The sequence below is a fragment of the Mobula birostris genome, chromosome 25, assembly GCF_030028105.1.
Source record: "Mobula birostris isolate sMobBir1 chromosome 25, sMobBir1.hap1, whole genome shotgun sequence".
NCBI lineage: Eukaryota > Metazoa > Chordata > Chondrichthyes > Myliobatiformes > Myliobatidae > Mobula > Mobula birostris.
The window spans coordinates 16774426-16796466 of NC_092394.1; the positions used below are offsets into that span (position 1 = coordinate 16774426).

General features: G+C 43.6%; 1 protein-coding gene and 1 long non-coding RNA gene across 5 annotated transcripts; one reads left to right on the forward strand and one right to left on the reverse strand.

Annotated features, from left to right (window-relative positions):
- Positions 1-726: 726 nt before the first annotated feature.
- Positions 727-10477, forward strand: LOC140187587 (uncharacterized). 2 transcript variants are annotated; one of them, XR_011883119.1, is made up of 3 exons: positions 727-1071; positions 9209-9327; positions 9986-10477. It is a non-coding gene; the product is annotated as an uncharacterized lncRNA (long non-coding RNA). The 2 variants fall into 2 exon arrangements; XR_011883118.1 differs by lacking the exon at positions 727-1071 and adding an exon at positions 4070-6302.
- On the reverse strand, positions 3548-22041 carry gemin4 (gem (nuclear organelle) associated protein 4). 3 transcript variants are annotated; one of them, XM_072243035.1, is made up of 4 exons: positions 12632-12705; positions 12134-12224; positions 9659-9759; positions 3548-6901 (listed from the first exon to the last, which is right to left on the reverse strand). In XM_072243035.1, exons 3-4 carry the CDS (start codon positions 9666-9668, stop codon positions 3633-3635), a joined length of 3279 nt encoding a protein of 1092 aa, XP_072099136.1. In that variant the 5' UTR covers positions 9669-9759; positions 12134-12224; positions 12632-12705; the 3' UTR covers positions 3548-3632. The 3 variants fall into 3 exon arrangements, with proteins under 3 accessions (XP_072099136.1, XP_072099138.1, XP_072099137.1); XM_072243037.1 differs by lacking the exons at positions 12134-12224; positions 12632-12705 and adding an exon at positions 21979-22041; XM_072243036.1 differs by lacking the exon at positions 12134-12224 and having other exon boundaries at positions 12632-12667.

The following is a 22041-nucleotide window of genomic DNA, read 5'->3' on the forward strand; positions in this document are numbered from 1 at the left end:
CTCCTCCCCCTACATTCTCTTCTTTTTTTGGTCCTGGTGAAGGGAATCTGCCTGAAACATCGACTGTTTATTCCTTTTTATAGACGCTGCCTGGCCTGCTGAGTTCCTGCAGCACTTTGTGTGTGTTGCCCATTATTCTGCTGCAGTTTTGCTGATAAACTTTTAATTTCAATTTACCTTTTAGAGCCAAGTTTCTGCTGTTGCTGCTGTATCATACTGTGACACAGCAATAGCTGTGCTTAGAATTCTCTTAGCTTACTTACCAGAGTCTGAATATTTACATACATTCAGTAACAAAACAATAATCACCCCACCAATCTTTGTATGTGTTTGCATGTTTCCAAATTGAATGGCAAATAACTTCATTTATGGTATTCACATAAATTTGAATAATAGTGCTCGAAAATAATAGCATTTCCTTTTCTTTCACAAGGCATTCAGAACTGCGTGTTGTATTTATAACCTGCACTATTCTAATCAACCTATTTAGGGAATGGTCACTTTATTGGTCTTCTCTAAGATAAGAATGCTATTTTAGGAAAACTGACGATTCATATGAAATCTCAGTAGCTTTTGAGTGGGTCAGATATATTTCCCTTACCATGTTATATTCAAAAAACTTCCAAATGTGTTCTTCACTGTTGTTTCCTCTTGACTGAATGTTTTGATGGCTCTCTCTTTCTCCACAAATAATCTCCTCATCATAGCCAACCCTTACTCTGAACCACGGTAAATGAACGAGCCACTACATTCATGCCTCAAACTGTCCAAGAGTATTTTCTTCGATCTGGTTTTAAGTCTAGCCAAAGGCCATCAGCTCTTACATTATTGGCTTCACCCTTTAAACCGTGATAAAGATTCAAAGTAAGTTCCAGACCAGACGCATATTGTCACTTAGCACACTATGGCATATTGGTATGTCTAGCAGTATTTAGGATATCTGTTTACCCACAGAGTCAACCCTCACAAAACTAATCTTTGGTGTCTGGATTCGCTATCCTCAGAAGCTTTGTCCCAAGAAACCCGCTTTAACGTTCAGTAGTGTTATGTCGGCTACAATGTGCTATTATTGTAAGTACCTAATTCAATTGAAATATTTTTGGACTCAAGATATTTAAGTAAACAATATCATTGTTGCTATTAAATCACCTGCTATTATATTTGCTCATAAGAGTATGAAACTTGATGTACTTCAAGTTCAGGGAGATTCAACTGTAATTCTCCCAGGAGATGGTATCCAACCACTGGGAGGGATTTACAGCAATCAACTATCCTATCGATAACATATCTTTAGGATGTTTATGGAAATCAAGACACATTTGGAAATCCATGCTTTCATAGTGAAAACTTGCAAAGTCCACATAGACAGCACCCAGGTTGTTGGACACAAAATACTCTGCAGATGCTGGGGTCAAAGCAACACTCACAACACGCTGGAGGAACTCAGCAAGTCGGGCAGCATCTGTGAAAACGATCAGTCAACATTTCGGGCTGGAACCCTTCGTCAGGACTGAAGAGGGAAGGGGCAGAGGCCCTATAAAGAAGGTGGGGGAGGGTGGGAAGGAGAAGGCTGGTAGGTGCCAGGTGAAAAACCAGTAAGGGGAAAGACAAAGGGCTGGGGGACGGGAAGCAGGGAGGGGATAGGCAGGAAAGGTGAAGAAGAAATAGGGGAAAACACAATGGGTAGTAGAAGAAGGCGGAACCATGAGGGAGGTGATAGGCAGCTGGGGGAGGGGGCAGAGTGAAATAGGGATAGGGGAAGGGAGGGGGAGGGAATTACTGGAAGTTGGAGAATTCTATGTTCATACCAAGGGGCTGGAGACTACCTAGATGGTATATGAGGTGTTGTTCCTCCAACCTGAGTTTAGCCTCATCATGGCAGTAGAGGAGGCCATGTATGGACATATCTGAATGGGAATGGGAAGCAAAGTTGAAGTGGGTGGCAACCAGGAGATCCTGTCTGTTTTGGTGGACAGAGCGGAGGTGCTCGACGAAGCGGTCCCCCAATCTGCGTCGGGTTCCACCGATGTAGAGAAGGCCGCACCGGGAGCACCGGATGCAATAGATGACCCCAACAGACTCACAAGTGAAGTGTTGCCTCACCTGGAAGGACTGTTTGGGGCCCTGAATGGTGGCAAGAGAGGAGGTGTAGGGACAGGTGTAGCACTTACGCTTACAGTGCCGGGTGGGAGATCCGTGGGGAGGGACGTATGGATCAGGGAGTCGCGGAGGGACCGATCCCTGCGGAAAGCGGAGGGGGCGGAGAGGGAAAGATGTGCTTAGTGATGGGGTCCTGTTGAAAGTGGCAGAAGTTGCGGATGATAATGTGCTGGATCCGGAGGCTGGTGGAGTGGTAGGTGAGGACAAAGGGAACTCTGTCCCTGTTGGGGTGGCGGGAGGATGGGGTGAGGGCCGAAGTGCGGGAAATGGAGGAGATGCGGGTTAGGGCATCCCAGGTTGTTGGAACTGTGCAGCAGCTACACAACCTGCTGCGCTACTGTGCTGTCCAACATAGTGACAGCTCCTGGCTGAGCCATGTTGAATGATGGTAAATGCAGTTGGGTACATAAGTTTTAAGGAAGCTTTCAAAAGATGGTAAGAACTTTAGAGGATGAGAACTGCAAGAATGTTTTGAGATAAGGTCGTGTTTTCAAATGTGTCAGCAATGTAAAAGATCGGAAGACTATAATGTTTAAAGAATCAAAAAGAAATATTTGAAGGGTCAAAAAGGCCACCCTAAACTAAATGAATTGTGCACTTTGAATTCCATTTGCAGGGAAGGTCCATTTTACTGGAAAGTTGCTGACTTAAGCTGTATGAAATGATAGCTCTGTTTGTGACTGGAATCTTCTTAAACTATCCAGCATTGCACAGAGCTAGGGTGGGGTTGGTGAGAGAGAACAGTTTAGTGAAGACTATAACTTGAGGGCATAGGCTTAAGATGACAAGTGAGAAATTTCAAGGGAATCTTTGGTGTGAGTTTTTCCCACACACAGGGTGGTGGATCTATGGAATGAGCTGCCAGAGAAAGCGGTAGACAGTGGGAGGAACAAGTATTGCCTTTTAAAAGACATTTGGACAGATACACAGACAGGAAAGGTTTAAAGGTATATGGGTCAAATCATAGTACATGGGCCAATGAGATTATCTTAAATAGGCAACCTGCTCAACATGGACGAATTGAGCAATTTTCATGCAACACACACAATGCTGGAGGAACTCAGCAGGCCAGGCAGCATCTATGGAAAAGAGTAAACAGTTGATGCTTTGGGCTGAGACCCTTCATCAGGACTTCCAGCACCTGCAGATTTTCTCTTGTTTGTGAGTCATTTCCACGTTGTGTAACTCTACAAACCTATGAAACATTTACCTATCACCCAAAGCAGTTTCTGGGTTTTGAAGTTTCAATATGATCTCTAGATGACAGCTAGTAACAGATTGACACTACCATAAATGGAAAAAAATAGCTATCCTTCTCAGGCAACTTGTAGTTTCTTTTGAAGAACAGTGCAGACCAAGAGAACACGCATCTTGTAAATGGCAAAGGTAGGATTAAAAAAAACATCTGTTTTATTTTGATCAAATATAACAATGGCAAGCACTATGATAACCAAATTACCACTGAAGTCAGCTCAGCATATTTTACTGATTTTCTGTAGTAAAACTGAACGCTGTTCTTCACTGACCAGATTCTCTGCAATGGAATGGAGGAAGTGTTTTTCATTGATCTTCTTAAGTAACCCAGTAGTAGAGGTATTGGCCAACATCAGGGTCTCATACTGAGAAAGCAGCTCCAAGGATACATAATACAGAGAATCAGAGGTCCCAGAGGGCATCATCACCATAATATGAATTACGTGACAAAAAAGTTGCACAATCACAAAGCTGGCTTCTTGATTCCCATCAACATTCTGAGCCGCAAGTCCTTTGAGTTTGCACTTCACCGACTCTAAAATGTCTGACACGCTGCTGGCACACTGCCGTGCTACGTACTTCCACCCTGATGTCGGAAGCCAGTCAGAGCAGCTACAACTGCAGATCAGCTGAAAGGCTCGGAGCAGGAGCTGAGAGAACTGCAAGTGATGCGCAAAAGGCCGGAGGTTAAGCAGCGGCAAGTAATGAACGTATTCCAGAGTAAACGGCACATGAAGTAATTCGCGCTGTAGAAGGCTCTTCACAACGTGGTTGAGACGTTTCCATTCACCTGAACTGCACCACGGCAGGAGCTGGATCAGCGCAATTAGAAAGCCCTTGGTGAACATGTTGACTTCCTCATCATTTTTTGCATCAATTACTAGATGGGACAACATCTGCTCCATCATGTGTGTGGAAACACAACAACACTCCATCCAGGCCAGGAGCCCAGTACCTGGACCATACTGTGGGAGGTTGAGTGGTGACCAACCATCATCAGAAAGGTCACACACCTCAAACAACGTGGCAGGTACCTCATATTTAAAATGTCCCCCAAAGATGCTTTTTAACCAAAGGCGCACAGTCCAGTCCAAATGTTCGGTTTCCCTGTACAGCCAACAAACAGAAGTTGACCACATATCCGGATTTACAGAAATTATCTGTTCAACTGCATCACACACCATTCCCAACGTCTCAGTTAGGAGAGCTTTTGTTTCTATTGAAACATGATCGGATGCCTTAGTACTATGGTCCTCCCAGCACAAGATGCAGCTGTCCAGGAGCTGAGAAAGGGCATAGATGAGAGGAAATGGGCAGCAGCCGAGTAGCCAGTGCTCCTTGGTTCCGTCGTCAGTCGCAGACAGTTTTAAAGCACTGTTAAGAACCCTGAGAGGAAACACGATCTTGGAGTCTCCTCCTGTCAAGTAAGGAAGAACAAACATCTTCACAACATGTGCGGGCTGGAGAAGTGGAATTGGGGGTTCTTGATCAACGACCTCTGCAGGTTCCATCAGCAATGTCAGGAACTCAAGAAACTGGTGTTCCTCCTTGGCGCTGGTGAGGCTGTCAAAGCTAACTTCCAAAAGACACTTTGCCAAAATATTTCGCCCTTCTGAGGACTGATCGTCCTTGCAAGACAGTGCTGGTAGGTTCTTCAGGATCTGGCCAAAAAGCTTGTGAGCACCCAGATTCACGGCGGCCAAGTGGCACATTTTCTGCAGGGTGGCTTCTGGATTTAAAAAAGCAACCCTAACAACAGCAGTCACAGCTTTATCAATGCTATTTACTGCCTCACTCTGGGTAATACAATTGAACACCATGTTCACCTCTTCCTCAAACCAATTCTTCACTACTCCTCTGTCTCTACAGAGGCCCTTGCCACCATAGGCAGACAGTACTCCCAAGAGGGCTTTATTTTTGTCTGCGACTGGGAGCGCAGACAGGCAATCCAAAATCACATTCTTCAATCGTTTGACTTTTGATGGTTCAGTGGTCGCACAAGGGGACCTATCGGTAAGTGTTCCAGCTAACTTCAAAACTAAAACAGTGCTTTGATAAATCTCTTTATTCCTTTCAAGACATTCGAGCCAGCCGCACTCTGAAAAAGCCCAGCTGGGAGTTGACACAAATATCTCTCTTATCTCTTCAAACCGTTCCATTCTACTATCAATTATTGTTAAAGCCGCAGACATCTTCACTTTATCTACAGTAGCGGCATCATCTGGCAATATGCAGGAATCAAACTTCTGGACAAAGGAAGATGAACTCAGTACTAAATCAGATAGAATTTCCTTTGTATTTTGAGGAACCACCTCGCAATTTTGAAACAAGGGGCAGACTTGATTTAGGTATTTCAAACTTTCGACTGTTCTATACAAAGCAAGGCGTCCGCTCACAGTGTCATTCTCCAGCTCAGTTTGGATTTCAGGTGCCCACGACTGGAAGATGTCTGCAAGTAATTCAACCCCTGGAGCTAATTCACCCTGTGGCAATTGGAACGCAGACTTTTGGTAGGAGGCTCTCAGTTCCCTCTCTGACTTTTTTACAATCGAGATGAAATCTGTAGTAACTGGAAATGGTTGGACCAAGGGATTACCTAACACAATCAGACTGGAAAGTTTCTGCAAATACACCTCAGTGGGCAGCTCAACACCACCATCAGGAAGCAGGGACCTGCATAAAGTGTCTATTAGTTTTACTATAGCAGAACATTTATAAACATACTGTGTTACATGAGCTTTCATCTGCTTGAGTCCATCTAGAAACAGAGGAGGGATGGACAGGTCGCCCGAGGATCCAGGCAAGCTCACTGGAGGGAGCAAAGGAATATCAGGATCTAGTTTGAGCCTTTTCGGCGAACGGCAGAATTCATCAGCTGATCGTGCCAGGTACTTTTTAACCTCATCTCCAAATGTTTGAGCAATTTCATCCCTCTGCCCTTCATTCACCTTCAGCAGTTCCCACCATACATCCAGAAAGACTCCCACATCTTCATCAGAAGTGTCGTCAAGAACGTGATCCAGAAAACGGGTCATCTCCAGGCGGCATGTGTCTGCGGGTAATGCGGACAGCAATTTAACAAAGTCTTCAGCAGCCCTCAATGATTTTACCAGCTCAAACAGCACAGTGTGATTGATCTCAGGAATCATGCCTTCTGCGGAAAAGAAGAGGTCTTCCTTCCATCTCCGGTCACTCTCGGCATCGGAATTTACCTTCTCCTTCATGCTAGCTTCATTTGCATTAGAATTCAGCAGCTTTGCCCACACAAGTGCCAGCACTTTCTCCTGCCACAGCTTTGTTTGTCCAGGACCCTGCACCACATCTGCCTCATTGATACAGATTTCTTGCACAGCACAAACAATGGGTTTTCCTAAGGTAGGCCAATCAGATTTCTTCATTTCCAAAAGCGTTCCATGTTGACTTTTCTTCTCAGCCAACAGAAAGCCACCATGGAGGACTGCCATCTTCTCACAACAAATCCAGGACCCTATAAAACCAGAACAATTCCCAATTACTCAATACAGTAATAATTAAGGTTTTTTTTTAAGTTTAAGCCAACTGCATTTGCTTACTCCATTAAAAGCATCCTAATGTGGTTTAAGTAAAAGATGACACAAAGCTATGTTGGGATTTTAGGTGAGCAGCAGCTTAATCAAAGAAGTAGGTTTTCAGGAAGAGTTCGAGAAAGAGAGCATGCTGGAGAAGTTCAAGGAGGCAATTTGAGAGCTTGGACCGAAGTGGCCACAGTGGGGAAGTGCAGAGAAACTGACATGGCAACTACATGGCTAACTCACTGATGAGGAAGTGTGCAGTTCTCAATACCTACAAAACCCATGTATAATTATAACATTTGACCAGCAGTTTAGGAGTGTTTGCAATAAAATACATAAATTTACCAGCAGGAATACTCAAATACATCAGAACCACCAGGCTCTTGGACAAAAGGAGATAACTATTTCCACTTGCCCATGCACTGAGATGTTCCCACAACCAATGATCTAACTTTAAGGACTCTTTATCTTGTTATTTCATGCAATAATTATTTATTGCTATTTATTTATATTTGCATTTGCATGGTTTGTTGTTGTCTGCACTCTAGTTGATTTTTAATTGATCCTGTAAAAGTTACTATTCTATAGATTTGCTGAGTATGCCCACAGGAAAATGAATCTCAGGGTTGTATGTGGTGAGATCTGTATGTTCTCTGATAATAAAATTTCCTTTGAACTTTGAACTTTGAACAAATAGTGCAGCCACAGCCCCTTAGGAGGTATAACAGCACAGTAAAATTGTAAGTGATAACTCTGTACAGTGAATAAGTGGAGTTCAAGAAGTGCAAATGCCACATATCAGATTTAAATAAATAAACGTGTGTTTAATGAATATAGTATTAGTCAAAGGTAAAGTCAGCATAGGTTTAAGAGTTTTTAATAAATAACATTCAATGCATGAAATCATTATTTTTACATTGTTTTACATTCTATTCCAATTAAATTGATTTTCAAATTTACGGTGGAGAATTAAGTAGTTAAGAGTGAATTTTGACATAAGTAAATGATTATTCACAGGAGAAAGAAGTCATCAGCTAAAATATTGTGCGGTATTTAATGTTGTGATGATCGTTTGATCTGCCTTTCATTATCTATTTTAAGATGTTAAGGGTTTAAATAATAAGCTCTAATAGAAAGACAATTGAGAAACAGTCACCGAATCTCACTGTTGACTGCAAAGTGCTTCAACTAGCAGTTTGCCCTTTTGACTATATTTATATTAAAACTTCATTATTCTGAAAGGCTCATGTAAAATGCAAAACAAATTATTTAAAAGACAATTTAATTTTTATATCTGCATCTAATCAGGAAAATCATCAACTTAAAGTCTATTGGAAAATTGACATTTCAGTTTCTAATGAATCTTGATATAGATTTTCAAGTTACAATGCAGGCATTTTCAACAAATATTTTACAGTTGTTCAAAATATACCTTCATAAAACAAACTGCAGTAGTTTGACCCAACCAAGTGCAGAACTTAATTGGAGTGTGATCAGATTGCGTATGAGAGAAAAGGTCTAGGCATATATCTTGTCAAGTTCCTCTAAAATTCTACATTATTCAATACGATCATTTCTCACTCTTCAAAACTCTACTCAGCATAGCCCAACCTGTTTAATGTGAAGCAGAGGTTCCCAGTCTAGGGTCCACAGGCCCCTCACTTGATGTTATTGGTCCACGACGTAAAAAAGGTTCTAAAGCAAATCCTTCCAGCAAGGAATCAACCGAGTGAACCTCTCTGAACTACCAGCAATGAAAATATACTTCTCTGTAAGTAACAATACAAAACTGCATGTGACACTCCCAAGTGTGCTCTCCATTATAGTTACAGGAAGACCTCGTAAGTGAAACTTGTCAAATTTTGTTTGTAATTCTCTCATGAAGGGCGTAGGGGTATCTTATGTTAAGGGTGCTTCATAAATACGGACTACTGTTATAACTCCCTAGGAGGAGACACTGAAGCGATGACAATACTTCAGAACAACACAGCAGTGTCTTTGGGAATGGACTGTGACAGGGGGGCATAGACTGAAGGGTGGGGAGAAGAACAAATTCAATATCTGCAGGAGTACATAGGTTTTTGTCACTTTTTTTGCATAAGGGATCAAGGAAGAAATTACAGTGATTGGCAAAAGGCCCAGGTATTAAATGAGGAAGCACATTAAATGAGAATGACAAGTTGTCGTGAACTGGAATTCAATTTGTGAAGGGGAAATTGAAGTAAATTCTCTAATGTCTGTAGAGCTTATGGAAAACGGTGCGAGAAACATCAGACATCCAATGAGCGGCAATGCTGGGGCGAATATGTCTTGTTAATCAGAGAAGTTAGAGGAGAATGGCCAGACTGGTTCAAGCTGACAGGTAGGTGACAGTAATTCAAATAACCACGTGTTACAACAGTGAAGAGTGTCTTTGAACATATAACACATTGAATCTTGAAGTGGATGGGTTACAGCAGCTGAAGACAACACTGGGTTCCACCTCAATACCTAAAAAGGTGGCCACTGAGTGTATTCTATTAATTTATTCACTAGAGATTGTATAATTACTTTCTCCAACTTCCCAATAACGACAAACAAGTTTGTTTCAGCACTTAGTGACAGGTTTGCAGCAGATATCCCTCAGGCTCATCTAAAGCTGCAGAAGAATCAATACAAAACACGGACCAGAAGAAAACTTAGGTTAAACTCACCCCACTCCATTTTCAGAAATTATTTTTTCAGTATTCAAAATAACAGCTCAAATCACAATGGCTTGATCAAGGAGACGTACTGGAAATCATAATGTCGAAACCTTTAAAAAAGAAATATTTCTTTAAAAAATGAAATTTTAAAATAAATTGTATGAATACATACTTCCCTTTATAGGGTAATTGCACTCTTTATAAAACTTGGCATCAATTAAAAGACTTAGTTACTCTGCCTCTTACAAGGCAAAGCTATGTTTAAACAGAGCATGGGCACTGTGAAAAGTCATAAAGGTACTAAACCACGTTTTATGTCATTTGTGGTCTCTCCAGTCTAGCAATAAGCATGCAAGAGAGTCTGGATCTCCTGAAAATCTCTAATACTTCACAGTGATTCTTCTTCCCCGCAGATGTCGGAACATAGCAAAGGAACAGGACCGTCAGCACAAAATGTCTACACTGAAAACAATGCCAAATTAAACTAAAGCTCTTCTTCCTATACGTGATCCATACCTGTCTGTTCCCTGCATATTTACCAGGCTCATAAACAATACCATCACATCTACCTCCATACTTCCCATGGTAACCCATTCCAGGCACCTACCAGTCTCTGTATAAAATAAAATCTACCCCCTCATATCGCCTTTAAACTTTTCTCTCTCACATCTTTCCTTTTTATATTTTTGCAATTTTTTTCTTTTTGTATTTGCACAGTTTGTTGTCTTTTACACACTGTTTGAAGACCCAAGTTGGTGTGATCTTTCATTGATTCTGTTATAGTTATTACTCCAGAGATTTACACAGGAAAATGAGTCTCAGGGTTGTATATAGTGAAATACATGTACTTTGATAATAAATTTACTTTAAATACATGTCCTCTAGTATTTGACACTTCTCTTGGAAAAGATTCTTTCTGTCCACTTTATCAACACTTCTCATAATTTTATAAACTTCTATCTGGTCTCTCTTCAGCCTATAACAATACAAATTTGTCCAAGGCGTAAGAGATTCTGCAGGTGCTGGAAATCTTGAGCAACACACACAAAATGCTGGAGGAACTCACAAGTTTGTCCAACCTCTCCTTATAGTTCACACCCTCTAATCCAGGCAGCATCAAGGAAAAGGGAGTATGAAGATCAGATCCTCAAACCCAGTACAAAATAATCTACACGGGGGCAGCGATCCCTACCCTCCGATTTGATTGAAACTTGTGCAACCAACAAAAGACACCAGAGAGTTGACAGATACCACCAATAATTCCTCACAAAATCGTCCAACGCTATTAGAAGGACGTGAACCAACGTGGGTCTCCTTTCTCAGGCCAACGTTGTAGCAGTGAGGCCCAGATTGCACTCAATTGGCACTATCAGAGAGACAACAGACAATAGATGCAGGAGTAGGCCATTCGGCCCTTCGAGCCAGCACCACCATTCACTGTGATCATGGCTGATCATCCACAATCAGTATCCAGTTCCTGCCTTATCCCCATAATCTTTGATTCCACTATCTTTAAGAGCTCTATCCATCTCTTTTTTGAAAGCATCCAGAGACTTGGCCTCCACAGCCTTCTGGGGCAGAGCATTCCATATATCCATCACTCTCTGGGTGAAAAAGTTTTTCCTCAACTCCGTTCTAAATGGCCTACCCCTAATTCTTAAACTGTGGCCTCTGGTTCTGGACTCACTCATCAGCGGGAACATGCTTCCTGCCTGCAGCGTGTCCAATCCCTTAATAATCTTATATGTTTCAATAAGATCCCCTCTCAGCCTTCTAAATTCCAGTGTATACAAACCCAGTCGCTCCAATCTTTCAACATATGACAGTCCCGCCATCCCGGGAATTAACCTTGTGAATCTATGCTGCACTCCCTCAATAGCAAGAATGTCCTTCCTCAAATTTGGAGACCAAAACTGCACACAATACTCCAGGTGTGGTCTCACCAGGGCCCTGTACAGCTGCAGAAGGACCTCTTTGCTCTTATATTCAATTCCCCTTGTTATGAAGGCCAGCATGCCATTAGCTTTTTTCACTGCCTGCTGTACCTGCATGCTTGCTTTCAGTGACTGATGTACAAGGACACCTAGATCTCGTTGTACTTCCCCTTTTCCTAACTTGACTCCATTTAGATAGTAATCTGCCTTCCCGTTCTTACCCACTGCCTTCGTATACACTGATACCAGCCCTCTGCTACCTGAGAACTTAGTTCACCCTTATACTTCCACCTTGCAAACTGTGCAGGTTATGAACAGCTCACACGAACAGATCCCTGCATAACCTCAGGAGGGCCCCACCGGGATGGAGAGAGGAAAGGATTCAGGGGTGTGCTCACAGTCTTCTGGAAAAAATGCAATGTGTCCAGCCTCTCGGGAATCCCTGACCATGAATATTCAGAATGGTATTAAGAATCAATAGTCCATGCACGGGGAGCACACAGGAGCAATATGCAAGCAGCAGAGGAACACGATCTCTCAAACCACACACCTGCCGTGGTAACTGGTTCCCACATCAGCCTCCTTCTGTCACCCGAGAACGGTATGGTGAGCGGTATAGAGGCATCCTCTTTCTCAGTAGACTGCAGAAGTATGATAAGAGAAAGAGAGAGCTCCAACAGTCACTAATGTCTGTCAACTTCCATTAAATTAAAATAAAACCAGAGACACATTTTAGTTGAGAGAAGCTATATTAGCAGCGTTTCAAGTGCTAAAGGATAGTTTGTGTCGAAACTGACGCGGGCATTACTTAAATACACACGAGTACACAATAAATAAGAGCACTCATCGACAGGGCCATGCAGTTACAATGCCTGCCCATGGTCACTGGTGCATGGAGCAGGAGCTCAAGTTATGCCCGTGTCAAAGTATAAAAAACATACTGAGCTTTTGCAAATCCATTGTCACCCGATTTAATAAAGGCTCGAAGAAATCTCATGCCCTTTCAGAGGGTTTATAGCCACTGGCCCCGAACCCCTCCATCACTCACCGCTAGGTTCGCGTAACTCCTGTCGCCAACAACGCCGAGCAGCCTGGCACCGGCGTTGCTGCCCCCTAGGCTGGCTGAGTACCGCTCCAGCGACCGACAGCTCGAGGGAGACGAGCAGCCTGGCACCGGCGTTGCTGCCCCCTAGGCTGGCTGAGTACCGCTCCAGCGACCGACAGCTCGAGGGAGACGAGCAGCCTGGCACCGGCGTTGCTGCCCCCTAGGCTGGCTGAGTACCGCTCCAGCGACCGACAGCTCGAGGGAGACGAGCAGCCTGGCACCGGCGTTGCTGCCCCCTAGGCTGGCTGAGTACCGCTCCAGCGACCGACAGCTCGAGGGAGCCGAGCGCCGCTGCTGCTTCCTAGGCTGGCTGAGTACCGCTCCAGCGACCGACAGCTCGAGGGAGCAGAGCGCCGCTGCTGCCCCCTACGCTGGCTGAGTAACGGGGCAGCTTTCCCCAGCAAGCGATGTGAAGGCAGTGAGTCCGAGGGAGCCTGGAGGCGCTGCTGCCCCCTCAGCCCCAAGCCGGGCTGAGCAATGAATCACTCCTTTCCCCAGCAATTAATAGACTCCGATGGAGCGTCGTCCTCTTGAAACTTCACTGTTTCTTTTTCCACAGGTGCTGCCTCATCTGCTAGTGTTTATTTTTTTTTTAAATTCAGATTTTTTCAGCTGTTTTCATGACTAACTTGAGTTGTGCTGGAATCCTGACGCATAAATATTTCCAACTAAAAAAGATAAATATTGGGAAAACAAAACCCAAAATACAATGTTAAACTATACACATTTCCCTGACAATATACTCTTGTCAGCTCCATCACGAGCGCAAGCCACACCGCCATCGAATACAACTTTGAAGAAGGCGGCATCCATTATTAAGGCCCCACACCATCTGGGACATGCACCATCGGTCCAGGAGCTTGAAGGTGCACACTCTTTCATCCCCTCCACATCAAATTTCTGAACAGTCCAAGATCTCATGAACACTGATTTATGATTCCTCCTTTGCACTATATATTTTATTTTTTATTGTAACTTGCAGTATTTTTTTTAATATCTTGCTCTGTATTGTTACCACAAGTAATGGCCCAAAACGTCGACAGTTTAATCCCCGCTGTCGATGCTGCCTAACTTGCCGAGTTCCTTCCGGTACTCTGCGCGTGTTGCTCAAGTTTTCCAGCAGAATATTTTGTGGTTATAATAAACCTGATTGATTCTGATTCCAGCTACAGTTAGGCAAGCTTTATCTTGCCTGGGTCAAAACCTGATAGTTGGCAAAATAGGAGCCAAGGGGAAGAGGGGGATGGTTCCTGCCCTGAATGCTGGTAGTGATTATAGAAAATCACAAACTGAATTAGGCTATTCCGGTTAGGGTGATTTAATCGGTAAATAGCTATGAGGGTTAAAGGTTTGCCCAATGGTGGGAGATCATATAACAATTACAGCACAGAAACAGGCCATCTCGGCCCTTTTGGTCCGTGCCGAACTCTTACTCTCACCTAGTCCCACCGACCTGCACTCGGCCCATAACCCTTCATTCCTTTCCTGTCCATATAGCTGTCCAATTTTACTTTAAATGACAACATCAAACCTGCCTCAACCATTTCTGCTGGAAGCTCATTCCACACAGCTACCACTCTCTGAGTAAAGAAGTTCCCCCTCATGTTACCCCTAAACTTTTGCCCTTTAACTCTCAACTCATGTCCTCTTGTTTGAATCTCCCCCACTCTCAATGGAAAAAGCCTATCCATGTCAATGATGTACCGCAAAGATTTTTTCTGCGCTTTTGGATATGGATAATGTGGACTATGTTCTGTGGACTTCTTCACTCTTTATGTTTTATATTTTGTGTTTTTTCCCATTCTTTCTCGATGTTTATGCGGGGGGAGTTTTGGGGGTCGATGTTCTTGTGGCGTTTTGTGCAGGGAAGTGGGGTCTGGGGGTCGATATTCTTGATGCGTATTTTTGTTAGTTTCTTTGTGCAGGGAGAGGGAGATTTTGGAGGCCAATGTTATTTTTGTATTTTGTGTGAGAGGAGGGTTTTGAGGGTGGGTTGATGTTCCTGTTACATACTTGTTCATTCTTTTGTGCGGGGAGAGGGGTATTCGGGGGCAATGTCCTTGTTGCATTTCCTGAAGGGGGGTTTGGGGGTTGACAATCATGTTGCCATGGCTACCTGGAGAAGAATAATCTCAGAGTTGTATACTTTGAATCAGCACTGAAATCATTATTGTCGTCCTCTGATTTTAAAAAAAACTGGACTCAGTCAGAAATATAATTCCAAAATTCAGGGAGAGAGTATCTCAGTAATGGAGATATAAAAATTTAAGAAATAGGAGCAGGAGTCGGCCATCTGGCTAATCAAGCCCGCTCCGCCATTCAATAAGATCAGGGCTGATCTGGCCATTGGCTCATCTCCACCTACTTGCCTTTCCCCCATAACCCTTAATTCCCCTACTATGCAAAAATCTATCCAACCTTGTCTATTGTATATTTACTGAGGTAGCCTCCACTGCTTCATTCGGCAGAGAATTCCACAGATTCACCTCTCTCTGGGAAAAGCAGTTCCTCCTCATCTCTGTCCTAAATCTACTTCCCAGAATCTTGAGGCAATGTCCCCTATTTCTAGTCTCACCTACCAGTGGAAACAACTTTCCTGCCTCTTATCTTATTTTCATAATTTAAAATGTTTCTATAAGATCTCCTCTCATTCTTCTGAATTCCAGCGAGTACAGTCCCAGGTGACTCAATCTCTCCTCATAGTCTAACCCCTCATCTCTGGAATCCACCTGGTGAACCTCCTCTGCACCGCCTCCAAAGCCAGTATATCCTTCCTCAAGTAAGGAGACCAGAACTGCACACAGTACTCTGGGAGCGGCCTCATACAAAATAGCACAAAAGGAGGAGTATTAAGAAATAATAAATTAAGCCAGATGCCGAAAAATAGGAGGTTAATAAGATTGTGAACATGGGTTTCTCTTCTTCTGAGGATGCAGCAATGCTTGCAAAGGAACAACCAAGACAATATAACTAGTTTAGCAGAAATAAAGGTTGAGCTAAAACTGGGCCAATGGTGGAACAATGAAATGGGTGTCAGACTTGGGATCCAAAGTCTATGATAAGAATCTGTGAACAACCCCAGCCTCTTGTCCCCTCCTACTCATATAATGTAAGGCGTACAGAATTCAGATTCAGGTGTATTTATCTTATCTACATTGAAACACACAGTGAAATGCGCCGTTTGCGTTAACAACCAGCGCACTTAAGGATGTGCTGGGGGCAGCCCGCAAGTGTCACCGCACATTCCAGCACCAAGGTAACATGGCCACTGTGTTCGGCAGATCAACATGGAACATACCGAATGACAAAACAACAGCATCAAAACGAGCCCCGTTCATCCTTCCCACTCACGCGCGTACGCGGTCCTCTAAACCCAGCACTGGCCATCTCTTGCATCCAGTGGACTTGTGGTTTCGCAGACATTGGGCCTTTGGCTTCCCCAGTGGACTCGCAGAGACCCGCAGACTCGGTGTTCCGGCAATCAGGCCTCTTCGTCTGGACTTCGGATCGACGTGCAGGCTTTGATCCAGACTTCCGATCAACCTTTGGTCTTCTATCTGGACTTCCAATCGAAGCTCAGGCTTCAGTCTTTGGCATTAACGCAGGACTCGCTGAAGACAATGACGGAGAACCTAAACTCCAAGCTCGAGCTCCGGACTCATCAGCCAGCACAGACAGGAAGGAGCAAAACGCTTTCTGGAACAGATCCACATCTAGCACTACCATGAGCTCAGAGAAAACTTAAGTCAAACAGAAGTCAAACATCAAAGGGCTGAGGAAGAAATAACAACCTTTCAGCACCAATCATCTGTCCAACACAATTTAGGAATGGTATGACTGTCAGGGTTGGTAAATCCCTGGTGTATAATTTGCATGTAATGTCCTTTTCTAGTAAGACAATAAATCTCTGTCAGTTTACCGGTACATCTGGGGTCCAAACGTTTTTGAACTGTGGAATCTGAAGAATGTCAATGTAGGTTAGCAAGGCCATTAAAGTAAGTAAACTCAATGCAGAGTTTATTCCCGGAGGGAGGGATTTAAAAAGCACAATTTATGCTAAACTTGAATAGATGCTCAGCTGGATAATGTTTGGAGAACTGACAACAGTCCTTGGCTCTATGTTATAAAACAGATGTGGATTCTTTGGAAAACATGAAAGAAACACTGATGCCAAATTGAGAGGTTACACCATAGGCTGAGCCTCAGCCTTATCAGCATGACCAAGTAGAGGGATTAAGATTTTGAGCCTGATATGGTACAGTACACGTAGTGAAAATATTTCTATTTTCCAGCAAACCCAGAACAGAACGCCATAAGTCAAACATTGTCACTGCCAAGTCCAGCAGAGAAATCACGAGCATCCCCTTGACGTGGAGAGTGGTGAGAATCTGTAACTGCCTGGCACAGTAGTGGCCGAGCCAAGTGGAGTGGGATCACTCAAAAGGAGGTAGACTGTAGGATAAGGAGTCTCTGTTGAGGGGGTTGGATAAGGTTGAGGGGGTTAGATGAGAACCTTCCACCATCCAGGCCATGTTCTCTTCTTTGCTGCCATCGGGAAGGAAGTACAGGAGCCTGAAGACCCACACTACCAGGTTCAGGAACAGTTATTACCCTTCAACCTTCAGGCTTTTGAACCATTGTGGATAACTTCACTCAGCTCAACACGGAACTGATTCCACAACCTACAGACTCACTCTCAAGGACTCTACAACTTATGGTCTCATTGTTATTTACTTTTTTTTTGCATTAGCACAGTTTGTCTTCTTTTGCACGTCAGTTACTTGTCAGTCTTTGTGTGTCATTTATCATTGATTCTATTGGATTTCTTTGTTCTACCGTGAATGCTTGCAAAAAAAACTCAGAGAAATATATGATGACATATCCATAATTTTATAATAAATTTACTTCGAGGTTCATTTGGAACATAAGCCTTGGCGTGGTCTTCTTGATCTGAATACCATGTTTTTGTGCAATGAATATTACTCAATGCCAGTAGTGAGTGCATAGTTAAGAAGCTAAAAGTAGTACTTGACTAAAAGAGGAAACCATGTTTCTCAGAATAGATGCATGCCAACTCCTTGGATAAATACTGAGAGTACAATGTCAATAGATTAAGAAAAAGCACAGGTGGACTGGTCCCTGGTACCATGGCAGCCAATAATTATTGGCATTGTGCCTATTTGATTGGATATTAAAAATATTTGTAAATGCAGGACGATCTGTTTTTGTTTTACAGCACATCTGTTTCATCTCAGAGTGAAATAAATCACTTCGCAGGAATGCTCTGCTCTTTTCTGAGCACTTTTGTTCACATAAGGAGAAACTTCCACACTGCCTTTCCCCTCGGCTGACAATGATCAGAGATTTATTTTCTTAAATCATCAGTGGGCATTGAGGAAGGTTGACCCCTCCTTGGAAGCAACAATGGCTGTTGTCCATCCTCAGCACAATGACCAGACTGTGCCAGGAGGAACATCATTCTGTGAAACACTAAAAGAGAAGCCAATGTGAAGCGGTGTCTTTCACAACCAAAGCACTCTCCAGTCAGCAGAGTGTTTGATTCAAAGCTCTCAGTTAAAAGCACCATAGAATTATTCATAAAGGAGAAGGGTTGCTTCCTGGCCCACAATTCTGAGACAAATTCATTCACACATTTAATTTATTGTTCAGGAACCAGTGTTTTGTATAAAATATTCTGCAAAAATAGTCTGCTGAATGCCAAACTTCAAGAAGTAATCATTGCCTGCTTTAAGTATGCTATATTTGCGCTCATAGATGACCATAAGAGCAGAATTAGGCCATTCAAGTTTGCTGCACCATTTCATCATGGCTGATTTATTATCCCCAGCAATCTGTTCTCCTGATTTCACCTTGTGTCCTTTGACACCCCCCCTTACTAATCAAGAACCCATCAACCTCCAGTGCCTTTTACAATCTCTCACCACATTCCAAATCATTTTGCTGCTATTTTTGAATACACTTCAAGTGTACTTACTGCTCACTGACAAGTCCCTGGAGGCGATACTGAAAATTGAAGCTCAAAGTTCAAAGACTGAAGTCAGAGAGCCCAGGAAGCGAGGCCTGATGTCTGAATCCCTGGGTCTGTGAGTCTGCGAGTCCACCAGGGAATTTGAAGGCCTGATGTCTGCGAGTCCTCTGGGGGCTGGAGGTCTGGAGGCATCCTGTCCAGGGGTTGAAGGTCTATCTGTGTGTACGGGTGGGAGGGAGGAAAGGGGTTTGTCCTGCTAAACATGATGGGCATGCTATGTTGGCACTGACATAGAGATTCTTGCGGGCTGCTCCCATCACATCCTTAGTGTGCGTTGCTTATTAATGCAAACAACACATTTCATTGTATGTTTCGATGTACATGTGATAAATAAATTAATCTGAATCTGACTCCAAATTTGAATCTTCTGTTCAAGTGCCACATAATGGTGTGAGCAGGTTACTGCAATTCATTGCCGAAAGGTCAAGGGATGCTCGGATAACCTGCCAAAAGAACTTGGCGGGTAAAGCACGTTTCTGTCCCACTGTTTTCTTCCAGTAGATTATTTTCTGCTCCAGATTTCAGCATCTACAGTACCCTGCTCAGAAGATTATAACTGGTGGATTTGGACAGTGAAAGGTCAATCTCGACTTGGAAACATTTTTATTATGAACAGATGTGAATTGACTGTATGGAACTGAAGTCAAATAAATATCAAACCCGCTGAGGCTATCGGATAAGAACATCAAAAGCAGGAGCAGAAGGCAATCTGCCTGTTACTCACTTCCTGAGGAAACTGAGGTCATTTAGAGTGTGCAGGCCTCTCCTTCACACTTTCTACCAGTCTGTTGTCGCCAGTGCAATCTTCTACTCAGTGGTGTACCGGGGGAAATGGCATCAACACAACTGATGCCAGTAGGCTCAGTAAACCGACTAGAAAGGCTGGCTCTGTCGTAGGGGTCAAACTGGACGCACTGGAGGTTGTGGTAGAACAAAGGTCCCAACAGGAAATCCTGGAGATTCTGGGCTATGCTTCTCACCCTCTGCAAGCCACCCTGACTGAATAGAGGAGCACTTTTGGTAATGGACTAAGACAACTGCGCTGCTCCAAAGAGGTCATTCTTACCCTTGGCCATTAGGCTCTATAACGACTCAACCTGTAACCGGGGAGGTGATGACCCTCTCCTATTGGACTGTTTAAGATAACTTATTTTTATTTATTCTTCTTACTTCTCTCTAATATTGAGATCAATAAAGTGTCTATATATCTTCACTCAATGAGATTGAGATTAATTTGCCCTATTTTTTCTGCACGTTGCCCTGTCAACATTGGCAGCCCCATTGATCAAAATGTCTGTCCCAGCCATGAGTGTGTTAATGTGTCAGCCTCAGCATCCCTCTGGAAAGGAGAATCTGGGGTTCACAGCCCTTTGAGGAAAACACGGTAATGTAATGCTATTGCAGAACCAGCGACCTAGGCTCTTTTCCCACCACTGTCCGTAAGGAATTCGTGCATTCTCTCTGTGACCACACAGGTTTCCTCCGGGTGCTCTGATACCGCCCCACATTCCAAAGATGTTCAGGTTAGTAGGTTAATTGGTCACATGGGCAGTGTGGGCTCGCTGGGCCAACAAGAGAACTATCTTTCAGCATCTTCCCAATCAAGCCCCCTCAGAATCCTTTATGTTTCAATGAGATCCCCCCTCATTCTCCCAAACTCCAATGAGATTCAGCACCATCCGTACAATCCTTCCCGCCCACAAGGACAGTAGAGGACCTGAAGTTCACAAGAACTCAGTTGTTTCCATCACTCCGGAGAAAAGAGCACAAGCTTCGTCCAAGGCACAAGAGATTCTGCAGATGCTGGAGATCTTGAGTGACATGTGCAAAATGCTGGAGGAACTCAGCAGGTCAGGCAGCATCCGTGGAGGGAAATGAACAGTTGGCATTTTGGGCCGAGACCTTTCATCACAACTGGGAATGAAGAGGGCAGAGTGCAAGCTCGAAGAGCCAGAGACCAGCAGAAATCACAGAGGGAAAGCAGTGAGAGAGGGTCTCACCAAACTCCTGCCGAAGAGTGGAGTTAAACATGGGCATTCCTCAAAGTCTCAGCACAGCATCAAATCATAGACACAAATGATTCTGCAGATGCCGGAAATCTTATTTCCCTCCATGGATGCTGCCTGACCTGCAGAGCACATCCAGCATTTTGCGTGTGTTGCTCCAGATTTCCAGCATCTGCAGAATCCCTTGTGCCTACCTGCAACACGTGAATAAACACTTACCTTGGAATGCACCTCCCACGGTGAAGATGAAGACTCCTTCGGCCAGATTAGGGAACAGCTTCTTTCCAACTGTGATAAGACTGCTGAATGGATCCTGACCCGGATCTGGGCCGGACCCTCCAAATATCCCGACCTGCCTCTCGGTTTTTTTGCACTACCTTACTTTCCATTTTTCTATTTTCTATTTATGATTTATAATTTAAATTTTTAATATTTACTATTTTTTTACTATTTTTAATATTTTTAACATTTAATATTCATAATCCAGGGAGTGGGAAGCGCAGAATCAAATATCGCTGTGATGATTGTACGTTCTAGTACCAATTGTTTGGCGACAATAAAGTGTAAAGTATAAAGTATAAAGATGCCATCCTTCATGTGCATCTCATCATCACCTGACCAATGCACAGCACCTTCTCTCAGGAGAAGTTTTTGAGTAAGAATTGGCAGCTTTAATTTGCTTCATATACAGGAAGAGCCAGGGGCAATAACCTTGTAAGTTTATGACAGGGAGGTGGAGGTGGCTCTTATTTGCCTGAACTTGCTCTCAGGGGTGAATTATTCTTTTGCATGTCAACACACAAGTTTAAGCTCCTGTTTCTTTGTGCCCTCCCTCAGGTAATATGTTCATTAAACAGCAATCACTGTGCCCACTACTCACTCCACATCTTTACTTAAGTGCAGGGAAAGGACCGTGATGGTGGCCAAAGCAAGAATCATTCTTGAAAGCCCCACAGAGTTTCACTATGCTGTGCCATGCTAGAGTCTATCTAGCTCCATGTATATCTGTCCATCTCTGTCCATCCATCCCTGTCTGCAGGGCACTGGACTTGGAAATGGAATTGGTTTATTATTGTCACATGCACTGAGATACAGTGACAAGCTTGTCTTGTATACTGTTCATGCAGATCAGAGCATCGCACAGTGCACTGAAGGAGTACAAGGTAAAACAATAGCAGAATGCAAAATGAAGTGTAACAGTTGGGTTGAGTTGATCTCCGATCTTGGCAACTTACTTGCAAACATTCCGTCACCGTGCGAGGAGACACTGTCAGTGCGCTGTTGTTTGTGGCGTGTCC